This window comes from Calypte anna, chromosome 1 (assembly GCF_003957555.1).
Source record: "Calypte anna isolate BGI_N300 chromosome 1, bCalAnn1_v1.p, whole genome shotgun sequence".
NCBI classification, from domain to species: domain Eukaryota; kingdom Metazoa; phylum Chordata; class Aves; order Apodiformes; family Trochilidae; genus Calypte; species Calypte anna.
Genome location: NC_044244.1, coordinates 114585311 through 114597342, shown reverse-complemented (window position 1 = coordinate 114597342; position 12032 = coordinate 114585311). Strand labels below are relative to the sequence as shown.

Genomic DNA, 12032 nt, shown 5'->3' with positions numbered 1-12032 from the left:
AAGGGGTTACACAGCCTGTGCACAACAAACACTCAGCCATTTGCCTCACACCATCTGCCCCTCTGCAGAGGAGAGGCTCTTCAGCACCTCTTGTTTGCAAAGGCACGAGTTCAACAGCAGCCTGAGAGAAGTCAACATCTGCCAATAGGAATTCAGGCCAAGGGCAACCTCCAACAAGATGTGACAACAAGCTCCCTGGTTCCAGCTCCCTCATCCAACCCACTCTGAGAACAGAAATAATTTTCTGGGAAAAAGCAGCTATATTACAGGTCGTTTCAACCATCCCTCTGGAGCACTCTCATTGCAGGCAGCTGAGAACTAAAAGCCCAAAAGATTTGCAGCCCTGTATGAATTTGTAAGCAGCTGTATACCATGGAGCCTGCCAAGCCCTCACAGAGCACCTCGCTGCCATAGCAGGGATTCCTCACAGCTCCTTCCACACTGGAAACAAGAAATGACTAGGAATTAGACAGGATGGTTTTAAAAGAACTGTTTGAGCAAATACAATCCAAAACATAACCTAGTGCATCAGCTCACACAAGGGCTTTAGAGTGGGCAATGAGCAAAAGAGCCTGCAGTTTGTCAAACAGTACTGGTGTGCAAGGATTTTCCATTTATGCAAACTGTGCAATAATTAAACTACACAGTTTACAAGGTCTTATTTATGCCTTCCCTTTGCACACTTGTGTTGCTATTTGTCAGTCTCATTCACTATAGTGTCTTCATCCATAGAAGACTGAGAACATTTTGGGAGGCACAGATTCCTGTGAATTGGAACCCCAAGAACCACCAGAGAACTCATTAATTATACATAAATTTATTATCATGTGTCACACAGTACAATATTTTATTTTCTATTTCCCATCTCATTTTATCTTTGCACAATAAATAGCTTTGGTAAAGGCAAAGAGAGCAAAGAGAGACAAGAGTTGTGCTTTAGAGATGACATTCACCCACTGCAAATAAATCAAACTCCATTTTCCTTGTGAGGAACTTAACAAGTATGGAAATATTTTATAACTTAAATGGACTTATTTTCAATTCCTTTGTACTGATACAATTTGGCAAACCAGTATATTCTTCCAACAAGGAAATTAACCATAAATGAATCATCTTTCTGATGAGTTAGCACATAAAATTTATTGAACACACAATATATATGGTGTGTGCTGTATGCTGTAACTAAAATGTCTGAGTCATTCTATAAGCATGCCATACACTGAAGATTTCCCTACAAACTGGTAGACAAAAATACAGCAAAGGGATGATTTTGGACCAGAATAAAGCAAGCCAACTTCTAGGACTACAATGAATGTCGTGTGCTGCTGCTGATGTCTAAAAGTTCTGAAATGCCTTAGAGCCATCTGAAGATATCACTTAATGTTCTTGCTTTGCCATTCAGTTGGAGAGAAGCACAGAATCCCCAATCAGAAGTATTTATCCTAAAAACAGAGTCAAAACCAATCCAGGTGTTCATATTTTCCAAAAACGTTCTCAGCCAGTTGAACACTGCAAGCTTCTAGCTTTATACAGGAATTGCCTCCCCTTCTAACAGAATTACTCATTATTTGATGCATTTGATTGGAAAACCTCTTAAACTCAAAGTCAAGACATGTTTACAGATACACTTAACTCCTATTTCTCCCTGGCACATATGTCTTACCTGATCACAGCAAGCATCAGGTACAAATGAAGAGCTCAGAGTGTGGTTCCTGATACCTACACTGAAATGAAAACACAGCCAGAGGCTGATAACTGAAGCAGTAATCAGTAATTCCTTAATATGTTGCACTGTACATGCAACAGCAATAAGAGTACTTGTCCCTCATATGAATGTTTTCAGCCAAAGATCTCCAGATAAACCATACACAGGCTAAAGAGCTGCCTTAATGTCACAAAAAGAAATGAGTGGCACAAACGCAAACTATCTTCAACAAGTTATCCTTTTTTCCTTTATTAAAGTAATAAAAAAGATCCCACTTTCTGAATAAAGTGGCCTTCTGGAGCCAACACATCAACTCCTTTCCCAGAAAAGCAAAGTGCGGGAAAGACCTTTCTATTATTTGTTGGGTTGTGGTTTTTTGTTTTGCTTTGTTTTAATTCAAACATTTCAATGCCACTGTAACTCAATGCCAGGCATATTGTTTCTGGTATCTGCCTCTGGGCAGCTCTGAACAGTGAACGAGAGCCAATATGTTCTTAATCTACAAGAACAGCTGGGCAGAGGCATGCTAATTCTGTCCTGTTTTACTTACAAAGTGGCACAGTATTAACTAGAGAGCCACAGTGGATGGACTCAAGAAGAGCAGAATCAAACCAAGTCTTTATTTTTAAAAGCACTGTCCCCAAGTTGAAAACTCAGAAGAAAACTGTAACTGGCATAGGCTCTTAACTCTGAGTTAAGAGTCGGAAGCTGCAGATCCCCCCATCTGACCAGTCAGTGTCAGGAAGTCTGATGAATTACCTCTGAGGGACACCAGGATGAACCACAGACCCTAGGAGATGAAAACTCTGATTGTACAGCCTAAAAGGAGACAAACTTTGCTAAGTGACTCTTGTTGCCAGCCCACACTGGTTAAGTGTAGGCTTCAAGTAAACCATGCAGCATGACAACGCACTGCTGGAGATACATGAATACATGACTACTTTCAAGCTGCAATGCTATTCTTAGTGAATATATATATGACATGTCTAAATCCAGTAGCCTTAAATGGCAATGGCATTTCCTGAAAAGAACAAGAAGAGGGTGAGAAGTAAGGAAGAATAAAATCAGATGTCTTAAATAGCATTGCTCACATTGTATGCAAAACTGAGTTGTGACAAATTTTACAGAACTGGGAAAAAAGGGTTTTCTTCTGTAACACCACCACAGTATTCTCAGAATCTTCAAAACAAATTTTCTTCATAGCACAAACTTCTAAGCTATCCAAACTGCGTATGTGAAGAGTGCAGGTTCTGGAGCAGAAGAGAGCAGTAACATTAAATGTACAGTTATATATTTTCATGTAGAGCTGTAGAAGTCTCATCTGTACCTCCCTGTGAAGGACACAGCTGCATATCAGAACTCAAAGACTACAGAAAGCAGAGACATATATAGATACATGCAGATATTTAGTCACCAGTTTAAATAAATGCATGCAATCAATAATCTTTATTATATACATCTTATGTGTTTCTGTTTTGGGTTTTTTTTCACTCCTCCTTAAAAGAGCTCATAACAACTTGTTCATGTCTCACAAAAGCAACAAAGAAAATGCATCTTTTCAAGCATTCTGATTTCCTTTTTAACTCTATGCATTGAGCAAAACTTGCCTTTTCTCATCAGCTAACCTAAAGCTCACCAATGTCATCCGTCCTCAGCCGAAGACACATTTTCATCAAGTTAGCAAAAAGTGTGAAGTTGTACAAATTGTATCTGCTCAAATAGCAAAAAAACTTTGCCAAAAATGCCTGACTGCCCCCAGCTTGGGTTGCACAGGCTGGCAGGCACTCAGTACTCCAGCATGGCTGGGGGTGTTTCTCTCTTTCAGCCTGTAATTTGCCTTGCCTGCTGAGCTAGCCAGTTACTGAGCTAACAGCTGAAACCAGGGCAGGAAAAACCCACAGAAAACCAGATGAAACAAACAGCACCATTCAAAGCAATAAAATGGACCCCACCTTTGAAGCTTCTCACAGAATGTCTTGGGTTGGAAGGGACCTTAAAGACCATTTAGTTTCAGCCCTGCTGCCATGGGACACACAGCACACCTCCCACCAGACCAGGTTGCTCAAAACCCCATCCAGCCTGCCCTTGAACAATGCCAGGGAGGGGACATTTACAGCTTTTCTGAGCAACCTCTTCCAGTTTCTCACCACCACCACCCTCATTATGAATAATTTTTTCCTTATGTCCAATGTAAATCTATCCTCTTTCAGCTTAGAACAGTTCCCCTCATCTTATCCCTCCATATCCTTGTGAAAAGTCCCTCCACAGCTTCGTTGTAGACCTCTTCAGGTACTGGAAGGTCTGTCTGGAGCCACCTCTTCTCTAGGCAGAACAACTCCAACTCTCTCAGCCTGTCTCTACAGGAGAGATGCTTCATCCTTCTGATCATCTTCATGGCCCTCCTCTGGACCCTCTCCAACAGCTGAATGTCCTTCTTGTGTTGGGTGCTCCAGAACTGAACACAGTACTCCAGGTGGGATCTCACAGGAATGGAGCCCAAGGGGAGAATCACCTCCCTTGACCTGCTGCTCACACTGCTTTTGATCCAGCCCAGGATATAGTTAGCTTTCGGGGCTGAAAGTGCACATTTTACACAAAACAGCACAAGAGGATAAAAGAAGACACCCTAGAGAAATTTGTGAGCTACATCCTGATTTGCCTTCTCATGAGGCTTCCAGCAACTCACTGTAAGATCACACATGAAGCTCACACACAGCAAGTCATGGATGCTCACGCAGGGGCAAGTGGGAAAGCTGGGCAGCCTGCCTCAAAGTCAAGAGCTAAGTTAAAAAACACAAGCAGGAGAGTAGAAAAGAGCTGAAAACAGCCACTCGGGTGAGAGAAGAGGGGACATTTCCAGCAAGGCAGAATAGGAACAAGAGTAGGTTTGGGAGAAAGCCATTTTGGAAATCTCTCTCTTGCTGTAGACATGCCCAGGAGCCTTAGTCAGGGCCCAACCACATTTAGCACCTGAACAAACAGGGACTGAGGAGAGGGATCCTGCCCAAGGTCTTGCATGCCAGGAGCCAGGCAGCAGGGATGGGTAGGAAGAAGCCCAGGAAGCCAAGGAAAGAACAGAGAGTCCAGCCTTACAGATAAAACCAGGCCACATTTATCTAATGTTCCCTGTAGGGAAAGCACAACTCCCAAAATTTAACAAAAACAAAAACAAACAAACAAACAAAAAAACAAACAAAAAAAACCACAAAAAAAAAAAAAAAAAAAAAAAAAAAAAAAAAAGGATGCTCTTGAGAAGGATACAGAAGGAAAGTGAATTAACTGCTTTTGCAAAGTTAGCATCTGCTAAGTGCTAGATAAGAAAGCTCAAATATGGCACTAAAAAATAAAAACCAGGAGTTGGTAATGAAAGCCAGCCAGCTCTACTGGGGAACTGCAGCACAGCCAGTCCAGTAACTTCTGTTCAGGAAACAAGCCCGTACCCATGACACTATCTCCTCAAAAAAAGCTTCATTTTAGCAGTAGCCCAACACCAAGGCATTTTGACTGACTCACTTTGGAATGCTGGGAGCAGGCTCTTAACATGCTTCCATGCAAAATGCATTCTGCCTCCATCCTCACAGAACTGAAGAGGAGTATGTAGCTGTAGGCATTTCTCACAGGAAAAATCCCTGCAGCGGCCAAGAAACAGTAGTTATTGATAATGGTCTTACCACTCTAATGTTGTACTTAACAGAGCTTTACTCTCCACATTTCTTCTCATTATGTACACAACAAAGGTACCATTTATTTCCTCAAGCTCAACAAAATCTTATCAAGATTGTTCAGGCAAACCAAAGGGAGATCTTGGCAAAGCTGAGCTTCCCATATTTATTAACTGGGAAAATTTAATTCATTTCCATGGGGCTCTCAAGAAATATAAAAATTCTTTCTTTAATCATGTAAGCAAACAACAAGCTGAAGTGGTTTCAAACTCTGGCAGAACTCCTAAGTGGATATTTCAAGTTACAGGAAAGATCAGAATTGCTTAAGTTAATACTCATAATTCGGACCCACTTTCAAGGTACTGCAGCATAAATTTTCAGTTTTAACAGCCTTAATAGTGCTCCTTTAAATGCAATCAATAGAAACAGTGGCTCTAGAGAACTGCCAGCCCAAGAATGTTCTATATGTTGAGCTCTTCATTTACCACACTAAAAAAATTAAGTCAATGCCTTGTGAAACAGATGATCCCCAGCACAGCCTTTAACCATACACCATAACTTGAAATAGTGAATAAATAAGCCCAACACAAACACAACCATTTCAGAAACAGGAAAATTATCCAAGCATTTAGAGGAACAAGTAAGTTCCCCCAGTTGGGGAAAAAACATTTATACTTTAAGAAGTTTCACATAAGTACCATGAAAGGCATAAAGACTAACATTAAACTACAGTCTGTATCACAATACAGGATGTATTATAATTTAATGAAGTATTAGATTACTGATACACTTTTTTTTTTACTAAATATTACTAGTGTGATGGGGGTGGAGAAAGGGAGGGATGGGAGTGTTGGAGTTTGCCTCTTCATTGCTCTTCATTCCAAACAATCATACTAGTGGGCTGTCGATCCACCCCTTGGAAATAATCTCTCAGAATGAAGATGGTCCTGGAACCCTTACACTACCTAACTGCATGTATGGCAGCGTAGTAGTTCTCAAGAGTTAGGACCATTTCACTAGTACCCAAAAATTTACGAAAAACTTTTATATATCTTACAAGCTGCCAGAGAACCTAGCTAGCCTCACCTATTACTTGAGTGACACCTCTGAGATGGCCTGCCTGAAGTAACTGAATTGCAAGAAATTTCAGCCTGGAGTCAAAAAAAATGTGAGGATCCAGGATTCATCATCTGTGTCTTCACAGAACATCCATGCAAATGGTGCCACTCACATCCTCTAACCTTCAGTCAATTACAGTTTATCAGCAGCACGTCAAGACATCTAACAGTCTGGGCTGAAGTCCATGCCCATCTCCAAACTCCACTCCTCCTGTAAATCAGTACACTGCAGTATCTAAGTAACAGATTTTTACACAGGTTTCTCCAATGGAAAAAAGTAAGAAACAGCAAGTCAACACAACTTGCATAAGGTTATGTAACAAATATGTAAGAAATCTGAATTTTCAACCCAGCAGCTTACTCAACCAAATGACAATACAACAATATGCCAAATCTTGTTTCCTGAACCTTCATCAGCCACAAATTTGAACTGGTTGATACCCATCCTGTTGATATCTCTACAGTGAGAGGGAAAAAAAACCCAGGATTTCAATAATGTTCATTTACAACTACAAGTTTCAACTGAGAGAGGAGACTACAGTAAAATACACCTGAATATCACCATTTACAATTTGTTTTTAGAATCAATGTTTTACATAATCTAATTGAGAAACTCATCAATACTTTTCACAGACAAGAACCTCACCTGTACTGATGACAATCTCAGTTGCAAGCTTTTATAAACCCTGTAGTTACGCACAGGGTTTGGGAAAGTGTTTGGGAAGCTTGTATCGTGCCTACTGGCATTTACTACTGCAGCCCATCAGCAACAAATAGGAAACAGCAGCTTGCAGGTGTGCAGAATAACTGCTATTGACCATTCTACTACACCTGCTGTACCATCTCTAAACCTTGCCCAGATATAACTACCCAAGCCACTGCATGCAATTAGTGTGTCTGTGCTACCTGGGAAAGTGTTTCTCACTGCAAGAAAAAGCTGAGCAACTCAGTACAAGAACCCCGCAGAAAATTTTCTTAATTTCACTCTTTGTTTATGTGATCTCACCCTGGAGACTTCAGCTGTACTAAAGCTCCCAGGTGCTACCACCTGAGCAGGCCTAGCAGAGAGGATGTGATGGATGACCTGATTACTTTAGGATAATTCAGTAAGAAAAACAGTGCTTTGAAAATGCATAAAGGCACAAGGAGTTTTCAGCAGGGAATTACTAGAACTCACAAAGAGGGCCCACTTCATGTGAGTAAATATGAAAGCAGCATGAAGGGATGAGTTAACATTATTGATTGATACAAACATGACCTGTCTGTTGAATCTGAGATCACCTGAGAATGTAATTTCTATCAAGCTTCTCTGCTGCCAGAAGGCTTATTCATTCCTATGCAATTATCCAGCTAACCAGAGATTGTTTAGAGGAAGCTAACCCATTCAAAGCTCAACTCCTTGGATAAAGCTGTGCCTTAGGACATACTTATCTGCTTGTATTCATATATTAGTTTTATCCTGGTCTGTCTGCAATGGGTCTGTCTGTCCTGTGCTCTGGCAGCACAATGCTCGGGTCTGTCTCCACCATCAGCTTCCTTCCTACCAGTGCACTGGGCTTCAGGGGACCCACACACACAGAACCAAGAACACAAGTGGATCCTGCCTGTAGTTCTACACAATTTGACACCAAGGACTAATAGGCAGACAGCAAGCTGTATTAAAAAAAAGAAAGCAATGATAGAAAAAACAACCAAACATGAAAAGCCACAGCTGATACAATGGGCCCCACCCTTGGCACTGCAGAACACCAGCTGCTTAGGAGACTGGGAACAGGTTCTTTAGCATTTTGCAGCCTGGTCTGATGGATAGGAGATACCAGCAGGAATGAAGACATTAATTGCAATGTCTTTTTTTTTCCTCTCTCTTTCCTTTTTTTTTTTTTTTTTAGAGCCTGCCATATGACTCTAAGCAACCTTAAGTATTTAGTTCCTCCAGCTTTGTCGTCCTTTCCTTTGTCTATATAAAGCATAAATTCACTTAGGCAAGGACTGCCTCTCTCTGAATGGTGGCAGCACTGAGAAGTCTCACCCACAGATGCACCCTTTGCTCTACAATGCATCTATGAGAAGAGCTACCCTTTCCACAACCACAGAGATTTTCATTTACTTGTATTTAATCCAAATAAATACATATGCCTTACAAGCACACCATATGTATGATTATTTTTCATTTAACTAATTCTCATCCAGGCTTTGAAAATAGTTCTATAATGTTACATATTGTATGTCATCTCTCAAGGATCACAGTCTCGCCACACCAATATCCTGCTCCAATGAGCAGTTTCTTTTTAGTGAAGGATTAACTATTTTCCAAAGACTGTCATAAGTTGGCTTTTCCTTTCAGCTGTCTACTAAAAGTGTAAAGATATGAGTACAACAGTCTTACAACTGTGCAGTGCCACTTGATGTCATCTCCATGTGCCCACAACACCAAAAAAGTGACCTCTGTATATGTATGTGCTTATGTATAGCTGTACCCTCATTTGACACTACTGGAGGTCAACAGTGCTGAGCCTCAGGCCAACAGAGCAAGGATTTATGCTGGTTTCTCAGAGATAAAAAAAAAAACCAAAAAACCCAGAAGAGATGATAAGAGCTCTGGGGAGAAGTAAAAAAACATGATAAGAGTCATTAAAGAGCACAAATGCCATCTCTCTCCTTTGGGGAAATGGTTTTAAGGCTGTTTTAATTCCAAAAAGTGTATCTCAGATGTTGAAGAGCAAACAGACTGTTCTGCCACCAGAGAGAGATTTCATCAGTGCATGATGAGCTTTGAATGGAACAACATAATAAGACCGTGGGCAATCTTTAAAGATTTGGAACTAAAGTTGTACTACAGTTGCAGCTGCTTCACATGCTTCCAAGTATTTTAAGAACTCAGATATTTTTCAATCACCTTCCTAATGCCAAGAAGATAGTTAATTCAATTACACTTCCATAGACAGAAATACTGTCTTGATTTTGACTGTCTACCATAGAATGTTGATCACAGAACTCCATTTACATCATGTAAATTATTTCTATTTAGTTTGGTGTTCACCACAGTATTTGGGTTATGGAGCACTAAAAACTTCAGTGTTACCAAATGATGAATTCAGGAGCTGATATTTAGATTATTTCTGATGTTTAAATAACAATCTGCTGCTGAAAATAAACATTTTGTATGAATAAAAAAAAAAGATTGGCTTTGTCTACAAAATAGTAAACTTCCTGGTTCACTAAACTACATGTACCTATAATCTGTATTCAAGAAGGACATTTATACATGCATCCTGTGCAGATTTTTTTAAGACATACTTTAGTTTACTTAATGGCAACCTGTACCTAATGTGCAGTATATTCTGACACAATACCATTATAGAAAATATCTATTTACAATTTCACTAGATTTCATATTGAGAATGAAGACTTCAAATAATATCACATTCTACTTAAAAAAATAAAAAACAAAAAAAAAAAAAGGAAATTGAATGTTAACTTTATGTTATGGTTTGCAAATACAGTTGCTGTGATTTAAGCTCTTTGGAGGCTCTGACACAAAGCATAAGAGGAAAATTGGACTTTCAAATGAATGAAAGCTGAAACAAGCAGGCTATTGTGCAGCCAACTTGAAGATTACTTGCAAAAACTGGATTTTTCAGATTGGAGAAGGTACATTTGGCATCTTAGAAAGAAAGAGAAGGACAGGATATTAGCATCCTCTGCAAACGAATTGAAGGCTAACATTCACACAAACTGCAAAGTAAAGCATTCAGTTATCTTCCTAAGAAAATAAGGAGAGTTTGGCAGAACAGTAGTCCTCAGAGAAATGTCAGGACAGAAACTTCTGTTGTCTTTGTTGATTTAGCAACTGATGAGTCCAATACCTTAGTGTTTTGTAAATAAAGAACATAAATGTGTGTTCCAGCATCTTTCATGTTGGAAAGAAGCCACTTGAGGCACGCCAACAAAAATAAGAAAAGCTAACTTGAACTCTCAAATACCATTATTATGCCATTTTATGCCCCTCCAAGGGCAGAGCCATGGCTTAAGAAGGGATGACTCCTAGATACTAAAAAAACCCAAGTATCATCCACAAACAGGTTTCCCGCATGCACAGCTGTGAAGTGTATCAGACACATTGTTCCTCACTGGTGATTTACAGTAATGCACCTCAGTTTGAAGCAATACCCACTTACTTTGAAGGCTCTGTTCTGACCACAAGTGTTCATTGACTACACCTGTTAAACCACCATGGCATGCCAGTTTTCTTTGGCATTGCAATGTCCCATGCCAGGCCTGAGATATTTAATCTGACAAGATGCAGCTGCTTTTAAAAAACAGGCACATCTAACATATGGTTTTACTTTTGACATGGAAAAGGGCCTGAATGTAAGGTTATTTCAAATTTCTCTAAAAAGCAAATTCAAATAACTACAAGTGACATGGTATAAGCATACACTTTTCTTAATTACCAGGAGGGTAGGAACCTAGACAGATTTACCCTTCCATTTTTCAGACTAAAAACTGAGATTAGCTTTACGCACACGCAGACACAGACAGGCAACAAAAACTGCTTAAAGACTTCCAAGTGCCGAGGACGGAGCCAGGGCTGGTGGATCAGACACAGACTCGCCCGCTCTTTACAATCAGTCTTCACAACACAGTCTTCATCCTACTGATCCCGTCTGGACTGTCTTCTCCTTTCTCAGTCCTCTGCAAGTTTGCCAGGATAATAGTACGGAGACGCAAATACGATGGTCAATACGAAAGCGTGATGAGCTACCTCTAACCTGCAGTCCGCGACTTGAAACCCCCAAAAACCAGATTAAAGTTTTCATCGCGCTTCATAACCTGGGGCTCTACATCAAGGCTGAGCTCTACACCCGGGACGAACCGAAGGAAGGGCAAGACGCAAGACGAGACAAAGCGCCCCGGGCGGGGAGCGAACAACCAAAGCTCCCCGCCCCCGGGGCTCCCGGGGCGGCTGCACCCCTGGGCTGCCGAGGACACCGCCGGGGACACCGCCGCGCTTCTCCGCCACCCTCCCGCTGCCCCGGGCCGAGCCGCGACGGCAGGCGGGCAGCTTTCCCCTGCCCGGCGGGAGGAGAGGGCTCCGCTGCCGAGCCCCTCGCTCCCCCCGCGGCTGCCGCTCCCTTCGTTGGGCTCCCCGGCCCCGCAGCCCCTTTCCTCGCCTCCCCTCCCCTTCCCTACCCTCGTAGGCCAGGCTGGGGCCGGCGCCCAGGGCCAGCAGCGCGGCGAGGCACATCCAGCAGCTCCCCATGCTGCGCGGCGGCAGCGGCCCTTCCAGGCTGAGGGCTGCGCGGCAAAGGGGCAGGAGGAGGAGGAGTGGGACGGAGACATTCTCCGAGCGGGCTCCCGGGAGCCGCCGGAGACTCCTCCTCCTCCCGCCGACGGGGCTGGCAGCCCGCCCCGCTCCGCCTCGTCGCCTGCCGGCACTGCGAAGGGGCTCGGGTGATGGAAATGGGCTCGCTGCTCCTCCGTGTCCCGGGGCTCCAGTGCTGGCGTGCCCCGCGCTTGCCTTCCGTGGGGCCCTCCCGTACAGCT

At 42.2% G+C, this 12032-nt stretch overlaps 1 protein-coding gene across 2 annotated transcripts in view; it reads right to left on the bottom strand.

Moving 5' to 3' along the window:
- Positions 1-11792, bottom strand: part of SRPX (sushi repeat containing protein X-linked) — a 46943-nt gene extending 35151 nt beyond the window's left edge. Inside the window, exon 1 of one of the 2 annotated variants that reach the window (XM_030452321.1) lies at positions 11679-11792. In XM_030452321.1, the coding sequence (XP_030308181.1) occupies positions 11679-11748 (70 nt within the window). In that variant the 5' untranslated portion in view covers positions 11749-11792. The remainder of the gene's footprint in view (positions 1-11678) is intronic. The other variant, XM_030452327.1, reaches the window with a different exon arrangement.
- Between the last annotated feature and the right edge of the window lie 240 nt (positions 11793-12032).